At 38.8% G+C, this 25,993-nt stretch overlaps 1 protein-coding gene and 2 long non-coding RNA genes across 3 annotated transcripts; all 3 read left to right on the top strand.

Moving 5' to 3' along the window:
• Positions 1-2,250: 2,250 nt before the first annotated feature.
• Positions 2,251-5,813, top strand: LOC131403929 (uncharacterized). Its single transcript, XR_009219647.1, has 3 exons — positions 2,251-2,297; positions 3,598-3,689; positions 5,736-5,813. It is a non-coding gene; the product is annotated as an uncharacterized LOC131403929 (long non-coding RNA).
• A 138-nt stretch (positions 5,814-5,951) lies between these two features.
• On the top strand, positions 5,952-7,742 carry LOC131403927 (centromere-associated protein E-like; the record flags this gene model as incomplete). Its single annotated transcript, XM_058538136.1, has 5 exons — positions 5,952-6,062; positions 6,696-6,815; positions 7,254-7,335; positions 7,496-7,563; positions 7,641-7,742. Coding segments are annotated over 5 exons (468 nt in total), but the record flags the coding sequence as incomplete, so codon positions are not given.
• Positions 7,743-19,896: 12,154 nt separating this feature from the next.
• Positions 19,897-21,966, top strand: LOC131403924 (uncharacterized). Its single transcript, XR_009219645.1, has 3 exons — positions 19,897-20,033; positions 20,387-20,516; positions 21,853-21,966. It is a non-coding gene; the product is annotated as an uncharacterized LOC131403924 (long non-coding RNA).
• Positions 21,967-25,993: the final 4,027 nt, after the last annotated feature.

Below are 25,993 nucleotides of genomic sequence, written 5' to 3'. Positions count from 1 at the left end.
GGGAACTACTGGACAATGAAAGGCTGATCCATTATCTAACTGAGTCCTCCCTCTCCAAAGAAACTAGGCATATTCTGTGTACCATTCTAGAAATCATGTATGCATATCGAGACATACAAATATCCTTTGAAAATATCAAATAGGACCACACTGTGCATACAGTCCTTCACTTTAGATTTCTTTCAGCTAATGAAACATCTGGGATGGCTTTCTAAAGTACACATAAATAGCAATATCATTCATTTTACTGGCTACATAGTGTTTCATTGTATTGATAAAATGCCATCCACTTAATTAGTGCCATATTTATTGGAATTTAATGTGTTTTCGGCCATTTGCTACTGTAAACAACGCTGCAAGTAATAGCCTCATATATATGTCCTTGCACAGTCATTCAAATCTATCTATCTATCTATATATTTATTTATTTGCTTTTCATTTTTTTTTAATTTTTTGTTTATTGCAGTAACATTCGTTTATAACATTGTATAAATTTCAGGTATACATCATTATACTTCTATTTCTGCATAGATTACATCATGTTCACCACCCAAATACTAATTACAACCCATCACCACACACATGTGCCAAATTATCCATTTCCCCCTCCTCCCTCCCCCCTTCCCCTCTGGCAACCCCCAATCCAAACTCTGTCACTATGTGTTTGTTTGTTGTTGTTATTATCTACTACTTAATGAGTGAGATCATATGGTATTTGACTTTTTCCCTCGGACTTATTTCACTTTGCATAATACCCTCAATGCCCATCCATGTTGTCACAAATGGCGGGATTTCATCACTTCAAATAGATCTATAAATAAAGTCTTAGAATTGCTGGCATACACGTGCCTTTCATATTTTATTGATATTGCAAAATTACCCTCCAAAATAGTTTTATTGAATCAATAGACTTTTCTACTCCTCTAAATAATGAACCGTTATTAGTAACTGCAGGTCATGTTTTTGGTGAGGGAAAGGAGAGAATTCTTTTTTAAAACGTTTGTCTGTGAGGAAGACTGGCCCTGAGCAAACATCCGATGCCAGTCTACCTCTTTCTGCTGAGGAATACTGGCCCCGAGCTAACATCTGTGCCCATCTTCTCTACTTTATAAGGGACACTGACACAGCATGGCTTGACAAGCGGTGCATTGGTGCCTGCCCGGAGTTCCAAGCATGCGAACGCTGGGCCACCGAAGTGAAGCACGCACACTTAACTGCTGCACCACCGGGCGGACCCTGAAAGGAGTTAATTCTTGATGCATCTTAAATCAACTAAGAAAAGGACTGAAAGAAAATGAAATCTCCTACAGAATATGTAATACTTTACTGTGATGCATATTTAAAGCAAAGGAAGGGCCAGCCCCGTGGCTTAGCCGTTAAGTGCACGCGCTCCGATGTTGGCGGCCCAGGTTCGGATCCCGGGCGTGCACCGAGGCACCACTTCTCCGTCCATCCTGAGGCCGAGTCCCACATAAAGCAACTAGAAGGATGTGTAACTATGACATACAACTATCTACTGGGGCTTTGGGGGGCAAAATAAATAAATAAATAAATCTTTGAAACAAAGGAAAATCAAGCACTGTTTCTGGGAAAGAATTTAGAATCACTTTCCCACTTCCGCTAATAAAAGTTTCAGCTCATTACTAAGTGAGTTTTTCCACTCTTCGGTAATTCTTTTCCTAAGTCAACCTTTCAGGAACTGACAGCCAATGGAAACAGGAGTTTCAAGAAAAAGAAAGCAAGAGGAGAAACCTAAATCTCAGAATTTCTAAACAGCACAAGTTTCTTATGTTTCTGGGCTGGGTAGTGACTTGCAACTCGTCGTTTGACTCATTTTAATTAAAAAATAAAGTGTGATTGTTTAAATGTCATAATTCTCTTTTGTTAGTGAAAAAGTTTTTCTGCGTTGTTTTTTCTACAGATTGCAAACTCTTGAAGGGTGCGGTGGAGGATGTGTTTGTAAATGGCTGCCTGCCCCTCAGTGGCTTTCAGCAGGTGACAGCAATTTCTGCTATTACTGGGATAGCGGCTCTCTGCATTCCCCTAGAGCGCTATCTCCAGACCCTTTAACCCCCCTGCCCCCTTTAGCTGAGCATGCGCTGCAGGTGAGAAGCATCAGGAGGCGGCAGCCCATTCAAACGCGGCATTGGGGAAATTGAAAGCTTTAAGCGGGGAGGCCTGGCGCTCCGCAGCTGCAGCGCGGCATCTGGACCAGTTCCCGTTCAAGGCAGGATGGCCAGCAGGATGGCGGAGGAGAAGGCCATCACCGTCTGCGTGCGCCTGCGGCCCCTCAGCAGGTAGGCGGCACGACCCGGCCAGGTCCCCGAGGCAGCCCGGAGCTGAGGAGTTGCTCCTCGCCACCCGTTCCCGCACAGCCTTGCACGGTTTCCTTCTTGGTACAGTGACAAGGAGGGGTTGGAGGGTCCCGCTGTGGGATTCTCTTGACTCCGCTGTAACTCAGGCCCCCACCCCCTTGACCCTGCCCCCGCTTGCCCACCCCCCCCAGTCAGGGACGCCTGTGGGAAAGAGCTTCTGCCGCTCCTCACAGGTGGTCCTGGTGCACTAGGCTGTCTCCCCCTCTACTGTGTCCTTGACAGCAAGGCCGAGTCTCTCTTGTTGCACTGAGTTCAGACGGCGCTCAAGACTTCACAGTCAATGGCTGAATTCAGCAAGCAGAATGTTGAATGACTGAGATTTATCAGTATTGAAGTCCATTTTTTTTTTTTTTGGGTACAGTGTAGGTACTACCGTTGTTGCCCTGGGGAACGGGAAGAAATGAAGGCTTTTTGCTTCTCTAATCTCTGCCCCTCCCCAAGAATACAAACACATTTTTCTGTTTGAGAATTATGTGGTAAATATTAGAGTGTTTAATAAATGAGCATATCCAGATGAGGAATTTCCTATTTTTTAGGAGCTCATTATCTAATGTATTAGAAGACAGCTACATAAAGAAACCATTACAATACATTGTGACAAGTGCTATGACAGGCAGGTGGAGAGTGTTTGCTGAGGGCTCATTAGTGCTTCCCTTAGATAACAATGTGGGGAAAGGGGCAGGGCTGGTGTCAGGAAACTCCTGAAAGAATAGTTAAGTTATTTGTTGGAAAGGTAAGCCAGGGTATTCCAGGCACAGAGGGATTGAATCTGTTATCTTGGGGGAACCTTCAGATAGTTGATTTGTATGGAGTTAGGGGGTATATAGGAAGTTAGAGGAAGATAAGTTTGAAGAGAGAAATAAACATGATCCCAGTCTCATGTGCCATATTAAGGATTTCAGATGGTTTTCAAAGATGTTAAGCAGGAAGGACATAATTGGAGTTGGATTTGAATGTCTCTCTTCAGTGGCCAGTACTGGGTAGGGGGAGGGGAGTGGAGAGCTTCCCAAGGAAAGGCCCATGACAGGGCAGGAGGTCGCTGAAACCCCACTTAAAAGTGCTGACCCCTCAACGGGGGACTTTCCACATGGCTCTTGTATATAGTATAGGTCATTAAGATCTTTTGGAATATTCTTCAGCATATGAAATCTTTTAAATTCTCTTTCATGTAACATGACTTCAAAACCAGTTGTATTAAAATGCACTGTTTTTATTCTTTTAGGAAAGAAGCTCTTGGAGGGGCTATGCAAGATCACTGGAAAACTGACAATAATACTATTTATCAAGTTGATGGAAGTATATCCTTCAATTTTGGTAAGCTTATAATAGCATCAAACGGTAACGTATTATTCTTTTCTATTGAGTACAAAAGGCTTTTCAATAATACTGCATTTGTCATTAAAGATCAGACTAAGCCTTCCGTAAACTCCTTCAGTGGAAATTTTACAAAATTGTTTATCACATATGATAAGTAAGGTAATAAATTGATATTTAAAACACGATTATAGTCATAGTGCCTTATGACTGAAACTAACACTGTTCCTCTTATTTGTTAGTGTATTTGTGGCCTAAGACTCTGTAAGCCCAAAATTTGTTGCTTAATGTCGAGTCATCTTTAAGATGTTTCAGTTTAGTATATTCTTTCCACAATTATTTTCAGGAAAACTCTTGACAGAATAAATAGTGAAGATATTCCTTCTTTGCTAGAATACAGCAGGGACCTACCACCACTTTTGTGGAGCTTATCATATGGTGGGAAGAAAGGCTTTCAACAACTAATTACACTCGTGATGACATAGCTTTGTGGGAGTTTGTAGCAGGGGGTCTAACTAGTCTAGGTGTCTGAAATGGTACCACTTACCCTGGAGCCTGCAGGATGAGTGAGAACCAGCTGGGAGAAAGGGACTTGGAGGCCCTCAACATTGGCTAGGCTGATTTGTGTATTGATTTCCCACACATATATGTGCTGACAATGTGCCAGACACCATTCTAAGCACTTCATGTATATTAACTCATTTATTTCTCCTAACCAGCCTGTGCAGTATGTACCTTCCCATTTTAATGAGGAACTGATACGCAAGTCACACAGCCAGCAGATGGGGGAGTCAGATCTATGTTCCAGCCACACTACCATGTTTCCACTTAGGCACCGTAGAGGACAGTGAGGTCCTCTCAACAACCTTAGGAGTACGAGTGCTTAGGTTGTCGAGTTAGTGTTACACTAGAAACCCAGCATATAAGGCTTTGGAGCAAAGATGTATAGGTTAAAAAATGATTCCTGCTAAAAGACTATTTGATAGTATCAACATAATTTTTAAAAAGGTAAAACAGTGTGTGCCAGAGATTAGAAAACCAAGAACAAGGGATACACAGGCATTCAGACTCAAGTACTATAGGTTGTCAGTGGCCGTGCATGCTCACAAAGGATTTGGACTCACCCACCTGTCTGAAGCTGTTGGCGTTGAGACCTGAATAATCCTGCCATCTGTCCTTGCTCTGAAATCAGGACCCCAACAGCTTTCCAATGGCACTTTGGCTCTCCATATGGTTCCACCTACAAGGGCAGATATGTGGTCATGGTGCGAGCAGTGTCATCACTGAGTTTCTCAAGATGGTCCGTACATTTCCCTCCTGATTTACAAATCCATTCCTGTAAGCTTTCTAATGTGAGGCCACCACTGAAAGAGTGGTCCATTCCTGATGCGCTGACAAAAACAGAAACTGCATCCTGGACTAGTGGATTCATCAGTGCAAATGCTGCCCTAAACCCAGCCTTCAGCAGCCAGCCAACCGGCCATTCTCTGTACCACCTCAGCTTCGTTCAGTACTTTTCTTCCAAATGTCTGCATTTCCTGGTTTAGTTTGAGCCAGGCCTTCTTGCTAGACATGGTATAAACACTAAAATTTCTCAAAGAATAGTAATAGTTCACATTTCCCGAGTATTAACCATATGCTCACAGTAATTCTATAAGGAAGATAATATGTATTCATTTTACAGGTTAGGAAATTTAGGCACTGAGACATCAACCACCTTGCCCAAAGTCACACAGCTTGTACTTACTTGCAGAACCAAGATTCGCAGACAGTCAGATTCCAGACCCCCACATTCAGCCACTACGCCTTACTCCCTCTTGAAAGCACATAGGATAACTGACTTGTGTTTTTTTGTGTGTGAGAACCAACACAGTTTACCTTATAGAGAAGTGTATTTTCAGAGGACTACTAAGTTGAAGAAAATATTGTGACAAATATTTTATCATACCATATTCTGACAATTTTATTTCTTCGGGCAACTACTAATTCAGAATGAATGCATAGTTGATTTGTTTGCTTTAACTTCTGTGTTTTTTTTTTTTTTAGATCGTGTCTTTCTCAATAATGAATCGACTGAAAATGTGTATGAAGAAATAGCAGTACCAATCATAGACTCTGCCATGCAAGGCTACAGTGGTTTGTATTCACTGCAGAAATGCTTTATTTAGTCTTGGGTGTCTGTTCAACAGTATTGATAGTTTTACACACTCTAGATTCATTTTTATTCTTGCGTGTGTCTGTTTTGTTTCTGCGGGTACTATATTTGCCTACGGGCAGACTGCTTCAGGCAAAACATATACCATGATCGGTTCCAAAGATGATTTAGGAATAATCCCCAGGGCAATTCATGACATTTTCAACAAAGTTAAGAAGGTAAGTAGCTAAATTTCTAGTACATACAGGTAAAAGTAGTAATGTCTTCTCATGGTGAAAGGAAGTATGCTTACAGTTCTCTCTTGGTTATCCACAGGGAAAGAAGAAAGGCAGAGCATAGATTCACTTTTCCCCACAAACTGACTTTATAGAGCTTAAACTTCTTTCATTCTTTCCCTTGCATCCTGAAGCAGTAATACGCCTGCTAAAAAGTGGGCATTGAGAAACAAGAAGTCTTATCACTGCCTTTGAATAGCTGCCAGTGATCATTAAGGAGCAGGAGAGGGTCGATATGGTTAGGAGACCAGGATAGGCAACCTGATGATTTTTAAGGTTCTCATTTGAACATCTATTGGTAGGGTTTTATTTTAAGCTTAAAGAGTTGGGCTAGGCACTCTCCTCTTCTAATGCTATAATACTATATTTTCATTATTTCCAAAACAATGCATTTATATTTGTGTTTATTTTTCTCGATGTAGGACCATAGGGGCTTTTTTTGTTTTGTTTTTTGTTTATTTTACAAAGATAACTTCTCAAAGAATATTTTAATGTTTAATAAGAGCACATAAGCATTCAGTAATAGGTTTTCGTAATTGGATGATCTCTGACGTTTTTACATATTTTTTATTCTAGTTTCCTGATAGGGAATTTCTCTTACGTGTGTCTTACATGGAGATATACAATGAAACCATTACAGACTTACTCTGTGACACTCAAAAAATGAAACCTTTAATAATTCGAGAAGACTTCAGTGTGAGTAACAGAGTTAAGAGAGTGGCTCAACAAATAGACTGACTTAATGAGATTATTGTTCATGAACGTTTACCTTTAATTTCCATATTTTTTAAAGTGTCTCCTGTTTCTGTGATTTGTTTTTTGTCTTCTTACTTGTGTTCATAGAGCTCATCTTTTAAGGGATATGTATCGTTTTTAAATATTGACAGCTGTAATACCTTTGTGTAAGTGTCTAAAAAGAATAAGATGAAGTTAGAATTTGGTGTGCTTTGGTATAGGAAATAAATTGTAAATATCATAGGCTTACTTGTTATTTTTTTTACAGAGTAATGGTCCCCATTGCCCACTTTTACCTTCCACAAATGAATGCTGTAATAGTTTGCACCTTCTTTTTGAGATGCAAACTTTTAAGTGACTTCTATTTCTCTACTCTTCCAATCATTAACCTTGTTTCAGAGGAATCCGTATGTGGGTGATCTCACAGAGGAAGTTGTTTATACACCAGAAATGGCTTTGAAGTGGATCACAAAGGGAGAAAGTAAGACTTTATGCTGTGTTTCTTCAAAACATTTGTAAAAACTATTCAGTTGAATGTATTTAGGCTTCAAACCACACTTTTCTTTCTTAAGTTAAAATAAAAGTTAATGTTTTTCTTTGCATTTTAATGTATGCAGCTGAAATGTGACTCATTTTTACAGAGAACAGACATTATAGAGTTACGAAAACGAATCAGAGAAGCAGTCGTTCTCATGCTATTTTTAGGATGGTAGGTAATTTTCTCTCTACTTGGTCTTTCCAATTAAGAATACACTAATTTTTCTACAAGTTGCCATTTCTGTCTAGATTTTGGAAAGTAGAGAGAAAGATGAACCCTCTAATTGTGAAGGATCTGTCAAGGTGTCCCATTTGGTGAGTGTTGATGAACCATGATGATGTACTCTACAGACCAAAGCAAAGTTTAATTCAGCTGCTGGATCTTTGGTTTCATAAGAACTGTTAACTGAACTAAATAGGCAAAAACATCTATGAATTGGTAGTTTATTCTCATCTGTAGCACGAGATGACTAGTTAACATGTAGGAAGAATTCAAGAGATCTTTCTTCCTGTTCTTTTATGGCTGCCTTCTCCTACAATTTAGATGTAAGGACTGTAGGAGTTGAGGCCTTTCCTAACCAGTAAGCAAATGGGTTTGGGTTTTTTTTTTTTTTATTCACATTTGAAAGTTAAAGTGGTGATGGAATATGGGGATACTTTTGTTTATTTCAGTAACACTGGTTTATAACATTGTGTAAATTTCAGGTGTACATCATTATACTTCTATTTCTGCATAGATTACATCACATTCACCACCCAAATACTAATTACAACCCATCACCTCGCACATGTGCCTAATTATCCCTTTTGCCCTTCTCCCTCCCCCCTTCCCCTAGGGTAACCACCAATTCAATCTCTGTCTCTGTGTGTTTGTTTGTCGTCGTTATTATCTACTACATAATGAGTGAGATCATATGCTATTTGACCTTCTGCCTCTGACTTATTTCACTTTGCATAGTACCCTCCATGCCAATCCATGTTGTCACACATGGCTGGATTTCATCGTTTCTTATGGCTGAGTAGTATTCCATTGTGTATATATACCACATCTTCCTATCCATTCGTCCCTTGATGGGCACTTAGGTTGCTTCCAGGTCTTTCCTATTGTGAATAACGTTGCAATGAACACAGGGGTGCATGTATCTTTATGCATTGGAGTTTCCAAGTCCTTTGGATAAATACCCAGCAGTGGAATAGCTGGATCGTATGGTAGTTCTAGCCTTAATTTTTTGAGGACTCTCCATACTGTTTTCCATAGTGGCTGCACCAGTTTTCACTCCCACCAGCAGTGTATGAGAGTTCCCTTCTCTCTACATCCTCTCCAACACTTGTTGTTTCCTGTCTTGTTAATTATAGCCATTCTGACGGGCATGAGGTGATAGCTCATTGTTGTTTTGATTTTCATTTCCCTGATAGTTAATGATGGTGAACATCTTTTCATGTGCCTGTTGGCCATCTGTATATCTTCTTTGGAGAAATGTCTGTTCAGGTCTTTTGCCCATTTTTTTAAATTTATTTTTATGTTTTTAAATTTTTTGTTTATTGCAGTTACATGGGTTTATAACATTGTATAAATTTGAGGTGTACATCATTCTACTTTTATTTCTGCATAGATTACATCATGTTCACCACCCAAATACCAACTGCCACCCATCACCACACACTTGTGCCGAATTATCCATTTCACCCTCTTCCCTCCCCCCTTCCCCTCTGGTAACCACCAATCCAAACTCTGTTTCTATGTGTTTGTTGTTGTTATTATCTACTACTTAATGAGGGAAATCATACGGTATTTGACCTTCTCCCTCTGACTTATTTCACTTTCCATAATACCCGCAATGTCCAATAAGTCAGAGGGAGAAGGTCAAATATCATATGAGTGCCCATTTTTTAAATAGGTTGTTCATTTTTTTTTGTTGTTGAGATGCATGAGTTCTTTATATATTTTGGAGATTAACCCCTTATCAGATGTATAGTTTGCAAATATTTTCTCCCAATTTTTAGGGTGTCTTTTCGTTTTGCTGATGGTTTCCTTTGCTGTGCAGAAGCTTTTTAGTCTGATGTAGTCCCATTTGTTTATTTTTTCTATTTTTTCTCTTTCCCGGTTAGACATGGTGCTTGACAATATGTTGCAAAGACTGATATTGAAGAGCGTACTGCCTATGTTTTCTTCTAGAAGTTTCACAGTTTCAGGTCTTACATTCAAGTCTTTAGTCCATTTTGAGTTAATTTTTGTGTATGGTGTAGGGTAAGGGTCTACTTTCATTTTGTTGCATGTGGCTGTCCAGTTTTCTCAACACCATTTGTTGAAGAAGCTTTCTTTTCTCCATTGTATGTTCTTGGCTCCTTTGTTGAAGTTTAGCTATCCATAGATGTGTGGTTTTATTTCTGGGCTTTTGAGTCTATTCTGTTTATCTGTGTGTCTGTTTTTGTGCCAGTACCATGCTCTTTTGGTTACTATAGCTTTGTAGTATATTTTGAAATCAGGGAGTGTGATACCTCCAGCTTTGTTCTTTTCTTTCAGGATTCCTTTGGCTATTCAGGGTCTCTTGTCATTCCGTATAAATTTTAGGATTCTTTGTTCTATTTCTGTGAAAAATGTTGTCCCTGTCTTTGACAGGGATTGCATTGAATCTATAGATTGCTTTAGGAAGTATGGACATCTTAACTATGTTAATTCTTCCAATCCAAGAGCAGGGAATATCTTTCCCTTTTTTTGTGTCTTCTTCAACTTCTTTCAGCAATGTTTTATAGTTTTCGGTGTACTAGATCTTTCACCTCTTTGATTAAGTTTATTCCTAGGTATTTTATTCTTTTTGCTGCAAATGGGATTGACTTCTTCATTTCTCTTTCTGCTACTTTGTTGTCGGTGTATAGAAATGCAACTGATTTTTTATGATGATTTTGTATCTTGCAAGTTTACCATATTCGTTTATTACTTCTAAAAGTTTTTTGGTGGATTATTTAGTGTTTTCTATATATAAAATCATGTCATCTGCAAATAGTGAGAGTGTCACTTCTTCCTTTCAGTTTGGATCCCTGTTATTTCTTTATATTGCCTGATTGCTCTGGCTAGGACTTCCAGTACTATGTTAAATTGGAGTGGTGAGAGTGGGCATCCTTGTCTGGTTCCTGTTCTTAGAGGGATAGCTTTCAGTTTTTCACCATTCAGGATGATATTAGCTATGGGTTTGTCGTGTATGGCCTTTATTATGTTGAGGTACTTTCCTTCTGTACCCATGTTTTCAGAGATTTTATCATATGTGGGTGCTGTATCTTGTCAAATGCTTTCTCCGCATCTATTGAGATGATCATGTGATTTTTATTCTTCATTTTATTAATGTGGTATATTACATAGATTGATTTGGAAATGTTGAACCATCCCTGCATCCCTGGAATATATCCAACTTGATCATGGTGTATAATCTTTTTAAAGTATTGTTGTATGCGATTTGCTCCTTTGTTGAGGATTTTTGTGTCGATGTTCCTGACTGATATTGGCCTATAATTTTCATTTTTTGTGTTTTCCTTGTCTCGTTTTGGTATCAGGGTAATGTCAGCTTCGTAGAAGGAGTTAGGGAGCTTCCCCCTCTCCTCAAATTTTTGGAAGAGTTTGAGAAGGATAGGTATTAAGTCTTCTTTGAATGTTTGGTAGAATTCACCACGGAAGCCGTCTGGTCCTGGACTTTTATTTTGGGGGAGATTTTTTGATTACTGTTTCGATCTCTTTACTGGTGATTGATCTATTCAAATTCTCTATTTCTTCTTGATCCAGTTTTGGAAGGTTGTATGATTGTAAGAATTTATCCATTTCTTCCAGATTGTTGAATCTGTTGGCATATAGCTTTGCATATTGTCCTCTTATTCTTTTGTATTTCTGAGGTGTCTGTTGTAATTTCTCCTCTTTCATTTCTGATTTTACTTATTTGAACCTTCTCTCTTTTTTCTTGGTGAGTCTAGCTAAAGTTTTGTCAATTTTGTTTATCTTTTCAAAGAACCAGCTCTCGGTTTTATTATTTTTTTCTACTGTTTTAGTAGTTACTATTTCATTTATTTCTGCAATGATTATTATTTTTTCCCTTCTTTTACTGATTTGGGGCTTTGTTTGTTCTTCTTTTTCCAGTTCCTTTAGGTGCATTTTTAGATTGTTTATTTGAGATTTTCCTTGCTTGTTGAGCTAGGCCTGTATTGCTATAAACTTCCCTCTTAGTACTGCTTTTGCTGTATCCCATAAATTCTGGCATGTCTTATTTTCATTTTCATTCGTCCCCAGGTATTTTTTGATTTCTTCTTTGATTTCTTCGTTGACCCAATCGTTGTTCAGTAGCATTTTGTTTCATCTTCACCTATTTGTGGCTTTTCTGATTTTCTTCCTATAGTTGATTTCTAGTTTCATACCATTGTGGTCGGAAAAGATGCTTGGTATTATTTCAATCTTCTTAAATTTATGTAGACTTGTATTGTGACATAATATGTGATCAACCCTGGAGGATGTTCCATGTGCATTTCAAAAGAACGTGTATTCTTAGGTTTTTGGATGGAATGCTCTGTGTATATCTACTAGGTCCATCTGTTCTAGTGTGTCATTAAAGGCCAGTGTGTCCTTATTGGTCTTCTGTTTGGATGATCTATCCGTTTGTGTAAGTGGAGTGGTAAAGTCCCCTACTATTATTGTGTTACTGTCTATTTTTCCTCTTATGTCTGTTAATAATTGCTTTATATATTTAGCTTTTCCTATGTTGTGTGCGTCAATATTTACAAGTGTTATATCCTCTTGTTGGATCATTCCCTTGATCATTATGTATTGACCGTCTTTGTCTCTTTTTACAGTTTTTGTTTTCAAGTCTATTTTGTCTGATATGAGTATTGCAACCCCAGCGCTCTTTTCATTGCCATTTGCGTGGAGTATCATTTTCCATCCTTTCACTTTCAGTTTGTGAGTGTCTTTAAGTCTGAAGTGTGTCTCTTGTATGCAGCATGTATATGGGTCTTGTTTTATTATCCAAACAGCCACCCTACGCCTTTTAATTGGAGTATTTAGTCCATTGACGTTTAAAGTAGCTATTGATAAGTATGTACTTACTGCCATTTTTTAACTTTTTTTCTCAGTGTTTTAGTAGACCTCTATACAGAATTGATGGTCTCTTTAGTTTGACCTCTGTCTGAAAGCTCTACTCTTTAACTCCGTTCCTCCCTCATTTTATGTTTTTGGTATCATATCTAACCTCTTTTTTGTGCATTTGTATCCATTACTCTCTTATCATGGAAATAGATAATTTTTCCTATTTGTGGTCTTCTCTTTTCCCCTCAAATCAGCCCCTTTAACATTTCTTCTAGCACTGGCTTTTAGGTGACAAACTCCTTTAATTTTTTTGTCTGGAAACTTTTTATCTCTCCTTCCATTTTGAATGATAACCTTGCTGGCTAGAGTATTCTTGGCTGAAAGTTTTTCCCTTTTAGCACTTTAAATATGTGGTGCCACTCTCTTCTAGCCTGTAAGGTTGCTGCTGAGAAGTCAGCTGATAGACTTATGGGGTTGCCTTTGTATGTAACTTGTCTTTCTCTTGGGGCTTTTAGGATTCTCTCTCTATCTTTAATTCTGGACATTTTAATTATGACGTGTCTTTGTGTGGACCTCTTTGGATTTATTTTCTTTGGTGCTCTCTGTGCTTTCTGTACCTGGATGTCTGTTTCCTTCCTTAGGTTAGGGAAGTTTTCATCTATTATTTCATCAAATAGATCCTCTGCCACTTTGTCTCGCTCTTCTCCTTCTGGGACACCTATAACTCGGATGCTAGTGCACTTGACGTTGTCCTAGAGGTCCCTTAGACTGTCCTCACTCTTGTTAATTCTGTTTTTTTTTTTTACCTGTTCAGCTTGGGTAATTTCTTCTAGTCTTTCGTCCAGCTCGCAGATCCGTTCATCTGTTTCCTCAACTCTGCTTTTGAGTCCCTCTAGTGAATTTTTCATTTCTAGTATTGTATTTTTCATTTCTGATTGGTTCATTTTTATATCTTCCATTTCTTTCTTGACATTCTCACTGAGTTCATCCATTCTTCTCCCCAGATCAGTGAGCATCCTTAACACTCTTTGTTTGAACTCTCTGTCGTGTAGCTTGCTCATTTCTGTTTCACTTAGTTCCTTTTCTGCGGTTTTGTCCTGTTCCCTTACTTGGAAGGTATTCCTTTGCCTTCTCATTTTTCCACTTTTCCTGTGCTCGTGTCTGTGTATTAGCTAGGTCAGCTACATGCCCTGCACTTGGATAGGTGACCTTATATAAGTGATGCCTTAGCAGGCCTGCAGTGTGCTTCCCTCAGTTCTCAATGTTCCAGGAGTGACCGCTATGTGGGCTACGTGTGTCCTTCTGTTGTGGTATGTTTGTTCTCCCTGTAGGCGCCCAGAGAGGCTGAGTTATGTAGTTGTTGTGGGCACTTCAGTCTCTTTATCAGGTGTGGGAAGCCCCAGCACAGTTGGCTGCAAGTTCTAACACCACATTTAGTTTGCAGTATTTCTTTTAAGTGAGTAGGCCCCCAGCATGGCAGTTTGTTAGGCTCAGGGGCTCACAATTGCTACAAGCCTCCAGCTTTTAAGTCTCTTGTCAGCTCTCTGAGGATTGCAGCTGGGTGGGGTTGGCCTCAGGCATGGGAGCACCCAATTGTTTCAGGCTTCGGAAAGTGGGGCAAAACCCCTATATGGGTCTTTGGGAAGCACAAGTCTTCTGCAGCTGACAAGCCCCACCGCCCACAGGTCCACACACACAGTCAACACAGTCCTGGCCCATGTGCGCAACCTCCTGAAGTGGACCCAGTCTCTCCATGGTGGGCGCACCACACACTCCACCACTGCCCCACACTCTCCACCTACTCCTTGTGAACGCCCTGCCCCACAGAAGTGGGCTCGGTCACCAGGCTGCAGAGAATCCAGTCACCAATGTATGCAGGCCCACAAGTTGCCTGAGGGCTTGTTGCTGGGTGGGGCCAACAACAGGGTGGGCTGCCTGCCCTGGCTGAGCTGGATTAAACTGGTGCTCTAGTAGGGGGACAGACCCTGGGCTAGCAGGCCCCAGGGAGAACTCCAATGGTGTCTGTGTCAGCACGCCCACACCAGGCCACAACAATGGCCGCCGGCAATGTCCCAGTTCCTGGAGAGGTCTCACCTCTCACTAAGATGCACTCAGAGCCTATCAGGTGAGTCTGTTTTCACCAAAGCACTGTGCACCTTTCTTTCTGGTGATTTTATGTTGATTTCTGAAACGGGTGTGTTTGCGCGTGGGCCCTCTAAACGTCGGTTTTAATTTCTTCGTGAATCAGCTTTTATGGGGGTACTCCCCAATGTTTTAGTAGGAGGCAAAGTCAGATATTATGCCACTCACCTCGATTGTGCTGGGTCCACGAAGTGCCTAGAGCAGGGGCGCTCCCCGGCTCAGGGCCCCGCTCCTCCAGGGAGAGCTGTGTACCTTTGGGCTGCTCCCGGGTGGCTGTGAAGCATTGCAGCTCGTGAAGGTGGCATTTTTTTCTCTCCAGAAGGGAGTTTCTGCCTCTTCCACCTCAATTACGATTGTCCTTTGTTGCAGGAGTTCCTCTTATCTAGTTTTCAGTTCTCTCTCAGGGGTAATTTTTCCATGAGTAGTTGTAAATTGTCTGTGTCCCCAGGAGGAGTTGAGTTCAGAGTCTGCTTATGCCACCATCTTGACTTCTCTCCGGATATTTTTTTATTATTTATTTAGTTTCAGCCAATAGAATTGAGACTTGGGAAATCAACAAATACCTACGTGGATGGTTATAAATAAATCACATGTTCAAGTTCATTTTTAGGTACAATAAGAAAATAAATTTTAGATTATAAACACAATGTTTATGCTGTAAATCCGTCAGAGAAGGGTGATATCTCATTCATCTTTGTAGCCTCAGCACATTGTACCTAGTTTATCTTCAATACTTGTTTGTTGAATAAGTGAATATAAGCATTATACAAATATTCCTTCTTTCCATATAAGTAAACCCCCATTTCCTTTTTGTTGCACTGTATCAATTATCTCTCATTTTTGTGTTTCCTTCCTATTCCTTACCATTATTGCTTTATTCTCTGTCTTCAGGGACTAAATTCTTTAGCTTGATGTGGGATATGATTTAAGATTATTCTGTTTGATTTGAAAACTTCAGGGAAAAAAGTAATAAATCTATAATATGTTTATTCACTTTTAGATTTTGAAAAGTCAGAGTCTTAATTAAATATCTAATTCTAGTTCACCTCAGTTATTTTATTACGCAGTATAATATTTATTTCAATAGTCTAGTCCTGCTTTAATTTAACAACAAAAAATGCTACAAAACCTAACTTCTGTTTTGTTTCCCAAACCTGGCCTGTGATATTTCAGTGAAATTTTAACTTTTAATAATTTAGCTTTAATACTCTTGACTTATTCAGTGATCCATTTTTGGACTTTTCTCATGTTCTTTGATGCTCTATTATCTAGGGACTTTAGATACCATCAAGTCCAACCCTCCAGACTCCCATTCACTCTAGGTATCTTCTTGGAATGCAGTCTTCCCAGAGAGTCGTTTTCTGGCTCTTTGGAGGGGGCCTTGGTTTGAATGTCTCCTGGCCTTTCTGGGAGAATAATATCCAGGTTCTCTTAGCTCTGATCCTTCCCTGTTCGCTTCTGTGGCTTCTTTTTCCTACCCTCCTAACAACAACACAGGAGTGTTCTGTGGCCTTTCTTACTTCCCATGCTTGCCCTCTGACTTTATGTTAGCATTTCTCTTTTGATGACAGCCGAGTTTTTATTGTATCTAGATCTCTGAGTTCTCATTCACATCTTCCTAAAGATTATAACTGTGTCCCACTGTTAGCTCAAACTTTAGTGTTACTAAAACCAAGTTATTTTTTGTTACCATGGTGAATATTCCTTTTTTCCAGTAGTTTCAGCATTATCCTGGTCATCTAGGCTGGAAACCCAAGTCAGCTTTGCCTCATCTTTTTCTGCCTTCCCTTTTTTCCCATCATCGCCATTTCTTATTGATTCCACCCTTTAGCTTTCCATGGGTGTCATACCCAAGTCCTCATCTCACTTGAATTACTGTATCATTCCACTGGACCTGGCCTCCACGACCTGGTTTTCCTTTTTCAGTCCAATATACAGAATTCTAATGTGGCTAAACTTCTGTTGCATCACTTCCTTAACAAGATCTGTCCAGTCTTAACCAGTCTAAGTTGACATCCTTCTGCTCCACCTGAGCTCCTCCCTTAAAGGTAGATTGGACCTCTTGGTATCTTTGAACACTAATGATTGTTCCCATCTTTATACCTTAGTTCATGCTGCCTTCACCACCACTTCACCCCTTTATTATGTATCTAGGTCATCTGTGGTAGATACTGTACAAGAAACATCAAATTTCTTTGAATATTTTGAGGAAAGAAGTATCTGAGATAGGACTAGAAAGCAGAAGTGTATAATGACCTGCTTATCCCTGGAAGTCTCCACAGAGAGAAGTAATTTAAATCTCTGACTTCCTTTTAATGCAGTAAGAATATTTACTGAGCCTTTGCCCTGTTCTGAGCACAGTGCTGAGCTCTGAGATGAAAAGAATAGAGAAGATATCCCTCCATACTTACCGTCTCCACTGCACACTCCCCAGCACAAGCCACGGTCATCTCCACTCAGATTTCTGCACAAGCCGCCTGACTGGGCTCCTGCTGCCACTCTTGCCCCTCTGCAATCTGTTCTCCACCCAGGGCCCACAGGTGACCCTTCAGAAAGTTAAATCAAGATATGTCACTCTCTTGTTCAATCCCTCTAATGGCTTCCCATTGCATTTAGAAAATCCAGTTCTTACTCTTGCCTACAAAGCCCTACATAATCTGAGCCCTTCCTACTTCTCTTACCCTGTCTTGTCCCATCTCTGCTTCACCAACGCTGCCATGCTGCCCTTTCTCTTTCTTGAACACACAAAGCTCATTTCTGCTTTGTGACTGGGTGTGCTGGCTGTTCTTTATTTGGGAGTCTGGGTCCCTTGGTCTTTGCTTGGCTGGCTTCCTATTCTCTGTCACTGCAGATTTTAGCTAAATAGGAAGCCTTCTCCTGCCACTCAATCCTAAGAACATACTCTGACCTCTCCTCTTCCCTCCTCTGGCACTCTGTTTAAATTGTCTGTATTACCCTCATGGTGATATGTTGCTTATTTGTCTTTTTCTCTCCTCTCACTGACTTTCTCCCCCATCCCACCCCATGCAGAATGTGAGCTCTCTGAGCGCAGGGTCCTTCTTTGTCTGGCTCACTGCCATGTCCCAGCACCTGACATGCTGCCTGGAACAGGACAGGAGGTCACTTGTTTCGGCAAAATTTGTGAAATTAAAGAGAGGCCCATGCTTTTAAAGATGCTACAGTGTAGTCAGAGACGTAAATGACTAGCACAACACAGTAAGGGCTATAATAATAAGTCATATCTGTAAAGATCTCTGGGTACACAGTTGAAAGAGCAGTTCATTCAAGGTGTGGGGGAAAAAATATAAAGTTGGCAAAGCTACACTGAGAAGGTAACATGTGCCTTTGGTGCTGAATAGAGAGTAGAGGTGGACTAGAAGGTCAGAACTAGCTAAACAAACGGAATGGCAAAGTGTAACAGTACATGAGTTGTGGAGCGCATAGTCAGGAGCTCATCCAGAGTTAAGAGTAAGAGATGGCCAGGAATAAGGCTAGAGCAACACAAGTACCAGATTGTGGAGAACTGTGTTCACCATGGTAAGATTTTGAACTTGGTGCAAGAAAGTGAAACTATTCTGGCAACATTATAGAGGATGCGTTATAAAGAAGGAACAAGGTGTAGAGGTCAGTTTGACTCAGACAAGGGAAGGCCTAAAGAGTGGGGTGAGAGATTAGGAAACACGGGGTATTCAGATAAGCCATGGATTAAAAACGTTCTTTTGGTAGTTTGGATTTTATTATTTTCAAGTTACCCTTCCTAATGTTTTATTTTCCTCTCTTACAGAATTTGGTTGTTCTTGCAGGCTGGGAAAGAGCTGAAAAAACAGGTGCTGAAGGTAATGAAAACTCATGAAATATGTTGGTCTGAATGTCCTGCTGTTCTTTTACAGAATACAAATGGCAGCAGGCATTTTAGAAACTAATAAGGTAATGGTGATAATTTTGTGATAAAAAGTCTTTAACATAAAGAGCAGCTTCCTTTTCTGGTTAATTATATTCTTTGGGCTGCTATAGCATCAGTTAAAATGCTAAAACTCTGTATGAGATTTATAGCTGGAAAGCTCCTGAGAGTACCATGGACACCATTATCAGTAAGGAAATTCAGAAAGGTGACAGGGTACAAAATTAATGTACAGACATGAATAACTCATAATAGAACAACCTGTTGGAATATTTAATGTACAAAAAGATCCCATTTACAATAATGACTTAGAAGATGTAATACCTGAGAAGAAACTCAGCAAAAATTGCCCAAGATCAAAATAAAGAAAACTTTAAACAGACCTGAAGGACATAACCGAACACTTAAACAAATGGAAAAGTATACTTGGATAGGAAGCTTCAGAACCGTAAAGGTGTCAAGCCTCTCTCTGTGTTAATTTTCTGCAACCTGACATAGAGACACTCAGCTGAGCATGGCCTGTACTCACCAAAGCAGTGGCTCCTCAGGCCTGTGAATGGGAAATGAATGCCTGTTGTTTTAAGCTGGCTTGGTAACAGCAATATTACAGCAATAGCTGACTAAGGCACCTGTGAGATAATCGCTATTCGGAATGATTCTTGCAGTATTTTTTGTGTACAGGGTAGATTGAACACCTGCGTGTCCCTCAGCAGGCTGCTGGGTGAATACATTCTGGTAGACCCATACAATGATATTCCATTCTATAAAAAAGAATGAGAAAGACCAATGTTTACCAATAAGATATATGGTATGTTGCCAAGTGAAAAAAGCAAAGTGCAAAATAGTGTGTATGGTATGCTACTATTTGTTTAAAAAAGAAAGGGGAAAACTTAATATATATGAACTTGTATTTCTAAAAATCTCCAGAAGAATAAGCTAATAACAGTGGTTTCCCGGTAGAGGGACAGGAACTGAATGAAAAGAGCGTAAAAGTGAGAGAGGGCTTTTTCCATGTGCTTTTGTTTGAGCCATGTGGGCATATTAATAGTTTAAAAATAAGAATGTGTTTGGTTGTGAGCTGCTAGGAACTAATTTGGTTGTAAGTCATTAGTTGCGTATATTTGGGGGTTTGGAAAAATAGATTTGAATTGAGGAGTTAGCAGGGCTCTTTTGGGACATGGCTTTCTCTCCTTAATCTTTTCTTAGTCATCTTTTTCTTCTTGCTGTTTCTCTGGTGAGAGCCTTTCTGATTCACATAACAGGTGGGAGGGAGAGAGAGAGAGTGCCTGCTACCTGTGGTAATAAAGGTGGATGCAGATCTAATCTGAAGCCCAGACTGTAGCATCTGACCCTGCAGTTTCTAATTTCTCTCATAACCTACTGATAAGTCAGTTCATAATCTAGTACAGGGGAAAATTTTAGTTTCATTTATTTATTTAATAAATGCAGGTGTGAAACTCAAGGAAGGCTGTAATATAAATCGTAGCTTATTTGTTTTGTGACAAGTGATCAAGAAACTTAGTGATGGACAAGATGGGTAAGTTTATCCCATTGTACATTTACCTATTAATGTTAAGGTTTTTCATTAGGTTGAAAATTATGATATTTCAGTGACACTCAAACAAATGTACTGATTTCTCCCATATATTCAAAAGCTGCTGTGATTCCATGAACATGAATTGCTTCTTGTATGTATGACTGTGACCTACTAAGTTTACTTTCTAAATTAAATGGAATATTTTTAGTTAGTAGTTTTGCTTGGCCTCCTGTAACCTGTAAAGAATCAATTTTTTAACTGTAGTTAATTGAAGGTTCTGCATTAAAAACCAACCACGTTTGTTATATAAAAACTTTTACTCTTTTTTCTTCCCAAACTCATTCCTCACTAAGTGCTTTCATAAATTATCGAGACAGCAAATTAACACGAATTCTCCAGAATTCCTTGGGAGGAAATGCAAAAACATGTATTATCTGCACAATTACTCCAGTGTCTTTGAATGAAACCCTGACTACTCTTCAAGTGAGTTTGATTTTTATCTCAACTTACTATGGGGGGAAATTATCTTTCAGAAGAAAAAATTACCTACTAAAATTAGGTACAGTTTTTTTAATTGATATAATATACCTGTTAAAATAAAGTTGATGTGTTGTCTACTAAAGAGCATTCCTTAATTTTCCCAAACTTCAGTCATTCATATGCCACCTACACAATTTTGTTCTTCAGTATTTTACTGAAATTGACTTGATTTTTTCTTTAAATAACTCACTTTTTAAATTTAACTTATTATAAAAGGAAATTTTATATCAATCCCATAAATGAAAAACTGGTTAGCACTTGCAACAAACAGAAGGTGACCCAAAAAACTGGTGGGTGTATATTTATAACAAAATAATTCTTAAATTCCTGTTAGTGAATTACTGTCTGAAATTTCTCTGAGCCTAAGGCCTGCATTTTCTGTTTTTTTAAAACAGGAAAAGTGAGGAATGTCAGTAGACTATCTATCTCAATGAAGGATTCAGTGTCATTTAATGGTCCCCCACACATATCCTCTTAAAGTTACTTCTGGGGGCCAGCCCGGTGGCATAGTGGTTAAGTTAGCGTGATCCACTTCAGTGGCCCGGGGTTCACAGGTTCTAATCCTGGGCATAGATTGACATACCGCTCATCGAGACATGCTGTGGTGGCATCCAACATACAAAATAATAGAGGAAGATGGACACAGGTGTTAGCCCAGAGCCCATCTTCTTCAGCAAAACAAGGGTAGGATCGGTAATAAATGTTAGCTCAGGGCCAAGCTTCCTAACCAAAATAAAAGTTCCTTCTGACACTCATATGTGAAGAAACATTGCTTGAAGTAGCTATTGAGCACTGGATCAAAATCCTGCCAGAGAAGCAGATAGAAGATAGAGTCTCTGGCTTCATAGAATTTATAGTCTTATAGGGAAGAAAAGACCTGTCTTCCAGCATGCTTGCCATGGATTAAGAGTTAAGTGGTTAATAAATAGGACAGAGATCAAAGGAAGGAGAGAGGCTTTTGACTGGAAGCAAATCTTTAGAGTAGAGGGGACCTTTGCACAGGATTTTGAGGTGTAGATGGGATTCCAGTGAGCCAGTGTTTGTAGTTTCTTTGTCAGCACCTGTCATCAAGATATTTCTTTAACTCTCCTGAAGACTAGCAGCTAGGATAAATTACGAGCATTGTCACAGGGACATAGAATGCTCTGTGTTCACAAGCATTAAGCCACCTGGGAAGAGTATTGATTTTTCTTTACAAAACTTAGTTACGAGGAACCTAAATATTAAGTAAATTAACTTTTTAGTGTCAAACACTTAACTCTCTTGTATTTTTTCCCAGTTTTCCAGAACTGCTCAGTCTATGAAGAATACCCCTTATGTTAATGAGGTATCAAATGATGAAGCTCTCCTGGAAAGATATAGAAAAGAAATAATTGATCTTAAAAAACAGTTAGAGGAGGTATGTATGAGCCATGTATTTCAGTAAAGAATATAGAGAGATTTAGAATTCAGAACTGCCTAAATGCCCAGAGCCTCTTAAATCATCTATCTGAGTTCTACAACCTAAATTTAAAACAAATAGTTTTTAACGAAGGAGAAATCAACTCATAAAAATTTTAGTTTACTATAAACTGAAAGGTATGGTTTCTTGAAATTATTTTAGATATTGTTTTTCATTTCCAAAGGGCAAAATTTGAGATTTTCAAATGGGCCAAGTAGAGATGCTTTTTTTTTTAGAGATAATTTTTAAAAATTGTCACAAATACATAGAGAGTTAGGTTAAAAAGAGTCTCTATCAATAGTTTTTAAAACTACTTTGTTTCATTTTAATTATCTTGAATTCCTCTTCTAGCCCTAAGATAGCAAGCTAATAAGATACTGTAATTGCTTGTCATTGTTTGTTTTAACCGTCACGGTCCCCTATTCTGTAAAAATCTTACATTTTAATCATCTTTTTAAAAATGAGCTAAAATATCAAATGGCGGTCTTATGATAGCACTTCTTTTGCTATAGTTATTCAAGTCTCTGCTTTAAAAATTCTCTGCCTATTATTTATATATTTTCAGTCAATTAATAAAATTGCTTTAACAGCATTGATATCTTATAGATGACATATAGAATAGTGATATGAGAAGAAATGTATATTTTACTTCAAGTTTGAGAAACTGTTGATTATGGTAACTGCATGTAGGTGTTCTGTAGGTAGGGCATATTTTACCTCAATAAAATTAAAATTCTCATAGCTCACAAACAAATTTATATATATATATTTTAATTTTTTGTTTATTGCAGTAACATTGGTTTATAACATTGTATAAATTTCAGGTGTACATCATTATACGTCTATTTCTGCATAGATTACATCATGTTCCCCACCCAAACACTAATTACAACCCATCACCACACACATGTGCCGAATTATCCCTTTCGCCCTCCTCCCTCCCCCTTTCCCCTCTGGTAACCACCAATCCAGTCTCTGTCTCTATGTGTTTGTTTGTTGTTGTTATTATCTACTCCTTAATGAAGGAAATCATATGGTATTTGACCTTCTCCCTCTGACTTATTTCACTTTGCGTAATACCCTCAATGTCCATCCATGCTTTCACAATGGCTGGATTTCATCATTTCTTATGGCTGGGTAGTATTCCATTGTGTATATACCACATCCTCTTTATCCATTAATCCCTTTATGGGCACTTAGGTTGCTTGCAAGTCTTGGCTATTGTGAATATCGCTGCAATGATCACAGGGGTGCATGTATCTTTACGCATAAGTTTGTAGCAATACAGGCCTATTTCATCAAACAAGAAAAATCTCAAATAAACAATCTAACAATGCACCTAAGAGAACTGGAAAAAGAAGAACAAACAAAGCCAAAATTCAGTAGAAGAAGGGAAATAATAAAAATCAGAGCAGAAATAAATGAAATCTAGAGACTAAAAAAACAATGGAAAAATTAATAAAACCAAGAGCTGGTTCTTTGAAAAAATAAACAAAATTGACAAACCTTTAGCTAGACTCGCCACGAAAAAAGGAGAGAAGGCACAAATAAGTAAAATCAGAAATGAAAGTGGAGAAATTACAACACATGTCTCAGAAATACAAAAGATTATCAAAGAATGTCTTTTACGACTTTACCACTTCATCTCCTCCTAGTGGTGCATACTAACTTACTTTTTTTTTTGAAGTCTTAATAGTTTATAGCATTGTGAAATTTCGGTTGTACATTATTGTTTGTCAATCACTATATACATGTCTCCCTTCACCCCTTGTGCCCACTCCCCCACCCCCCTTGCCCCTGCTAACCACTATACAGTTTTCTCTGTTTGTGTGTTGGTTTATATTCCACATATGAGTGAGAGCATGTGGCATTTGTCTTTCTCTCTCTGGCTTATTTCACTTAACGTAATACCCTCTAGGTCCAACCATGTTGTTTCAAATGGGACGATTTTGTCATTTTTATGGCTTACTAGTATTCCATTTATATATATATATATATATATATATATATATACATATACTACATCCTCTTGATCCAATCATCAGTCGATGGACAGTTGGGTTGCTTCCATGTCTTGGCTGTAGTGAATAATGCTGTGATGAACACAAAGGTGCATAAGCCTCTTTGGATAGTTGATTTCAGGTTCGTTGGATCGATTCTCAGTAGTGGGGTGGCTGGATCATAGGGTATTTCTATTTTTAATTTTTTGAGGACTCTCCATACTGTTTTTCATAGAGGCTGCACCAGTTTGCGTTCCCACCAGCTGTGTATAAGTGTTCCTGTTTCTCCACTACCTCTCCAACATTTGTTGTTTTCTTGTCTTGGTGATTATAGCCATTGTAGTGGGTGTAAAGTGATATCTCAGTGTAGTTTTGATTTGCATTTCCCTGATGATTAGTGATGTTGAACATTTTTTCATTTGCCTATTGGCCATCTGTATATCTTCTTTGGAGAAGTGTCTGTTCATTTCCTCTGCCCATTTTCTGATCGGGTTGTTTGTTTTTTGTTGTTCAATAGTGTGAGTTCCCCATATATTACGAAGATTAACCACTTGTCAGATATATGTTTTGCAAATATTTTCTCCCAGCTGGTGGGTTGTCCAATCATTTTGATCCTGGTTTCATTTGTCTTGTAGAAGCTTTTTAATCTGATGAAGTCTTCCTTGCCTAATTTTTCTTTAGTTTCCCTAGTCCGAGTAGACATGGCATCCAAAATGATTCCTTTCTGACCAATTTCAAATAGTATATTGCCTATATTTTCTTCTATGAGTTTTATAGTTTCAGGTCTCACCTTCAGGTCTTTGATCCATTTTGAGTTAATTTTTGTGAATGGTGATAGCAGATGGTCCACTTTCATTCTTTTCACGTGGCTGTCCACTTTTCCCAGCACAATTTATTGAAGAGATTTTCCTTTCTCCATTATATGTTCTTAGCTCCTTTGTCGAAGATTAGCTGTCTGTATATGTGTGGCTTTATTTCTGGGCTTTCAATTGTGTTCCATTGATCTATGTGTCTGTTTTTGCACCAGTACCATGCTGTTTTGATTACTATGGCTTTGTAGTATGTTTTGAAGTCAGAGATTGTGATGCCTCCAGCTTTGTTCTTTTTTCTTAGGATTGCTTTAGCTATTGGGGGTCTTTTGTTGCCTCATATGAATTTTAGTATTCTTTGTACTGTTTCCGTGAAGAATGTCGTTGGGATTCTGATTGGGATTGTGTTGAATTTGTAGATTGCATTAGGTTATATAGACTTTTTAACCATTTTTATTCTTCGAATCCATGTGCATAGGGTCTCTTTCCATTTCCTTATGTCATTATCGATCTCTTTCAGTAATGTCTTGTGGTTTTCATTGTATAGGTCTTTCACCTCATAGTAAGATTTATTCCTATATATTTTATTCTTTTTGAATCAATTGTAAAACTGTATTATCTTTTTGAGCTCTCTTTCTGTTAGTTTGTTATTAGCATACAGAAGTGGAACTGATTTTTGCAGGTTGATTTTGTACCCTGCGACTTTGCTGTAGTTGATTATTTCTAATAGTTTTCCAATGGATTCTTTAGGGTTTTCTGTATATAAGATCATGTCATCTGCAAATAGTGAGAGTTTCACTTCTTCATTGCTTATTTGGATTCCTTTTATCCCTTTGTCTTGTCTAATTGCTCGCTAAAACCTCCAGTACTATGTTGAATAAGAGTGGTGAGAGTGGGCAGCCTTGTCTTGTTTCTGTTCTCAGAGGAATGGCTTTCAGACATTCCCCATTGAGTATGATGCTGGCTGTGTGTTTGTCACAAATCGCCTTTATTATGTTGAGGCACTTTCCTTCTATACACATTTTGTGGAGAGTTTTTATCATAAATGGATGTGGGATCTTGTCAAATGTCTTCTCTGGGTCTACTGAGATGACCATGTGGTTTTTGTTCTTTGTTTCATTGATGTGGTGTATTAAGTTGGTACCAACCCTGCATTCCTGGTATGAATCC

The sequence above is a fragment of the Diceros bicornis genome, unplaced genomic scaffold (assembly GCF_020826845.1).
Source record: "Diceros bicornis minor isolate mBicDic1 unplaced genomic scaffold, mDicBic1.mat.cur scaffold_96_ctg1, whole genome shotgun sequence".
NCBI lineage: Eukaryota > Metazoa > Chordata > Mammalia > Perissodactyla > Rhinocerotidae > Diceros > Diceros bicornis.
The sequence above is the reverse complement of the archived record's forward strand: the minus strand, read 5'-3'. Positions and strand labels throughout refer to the sequence as shown.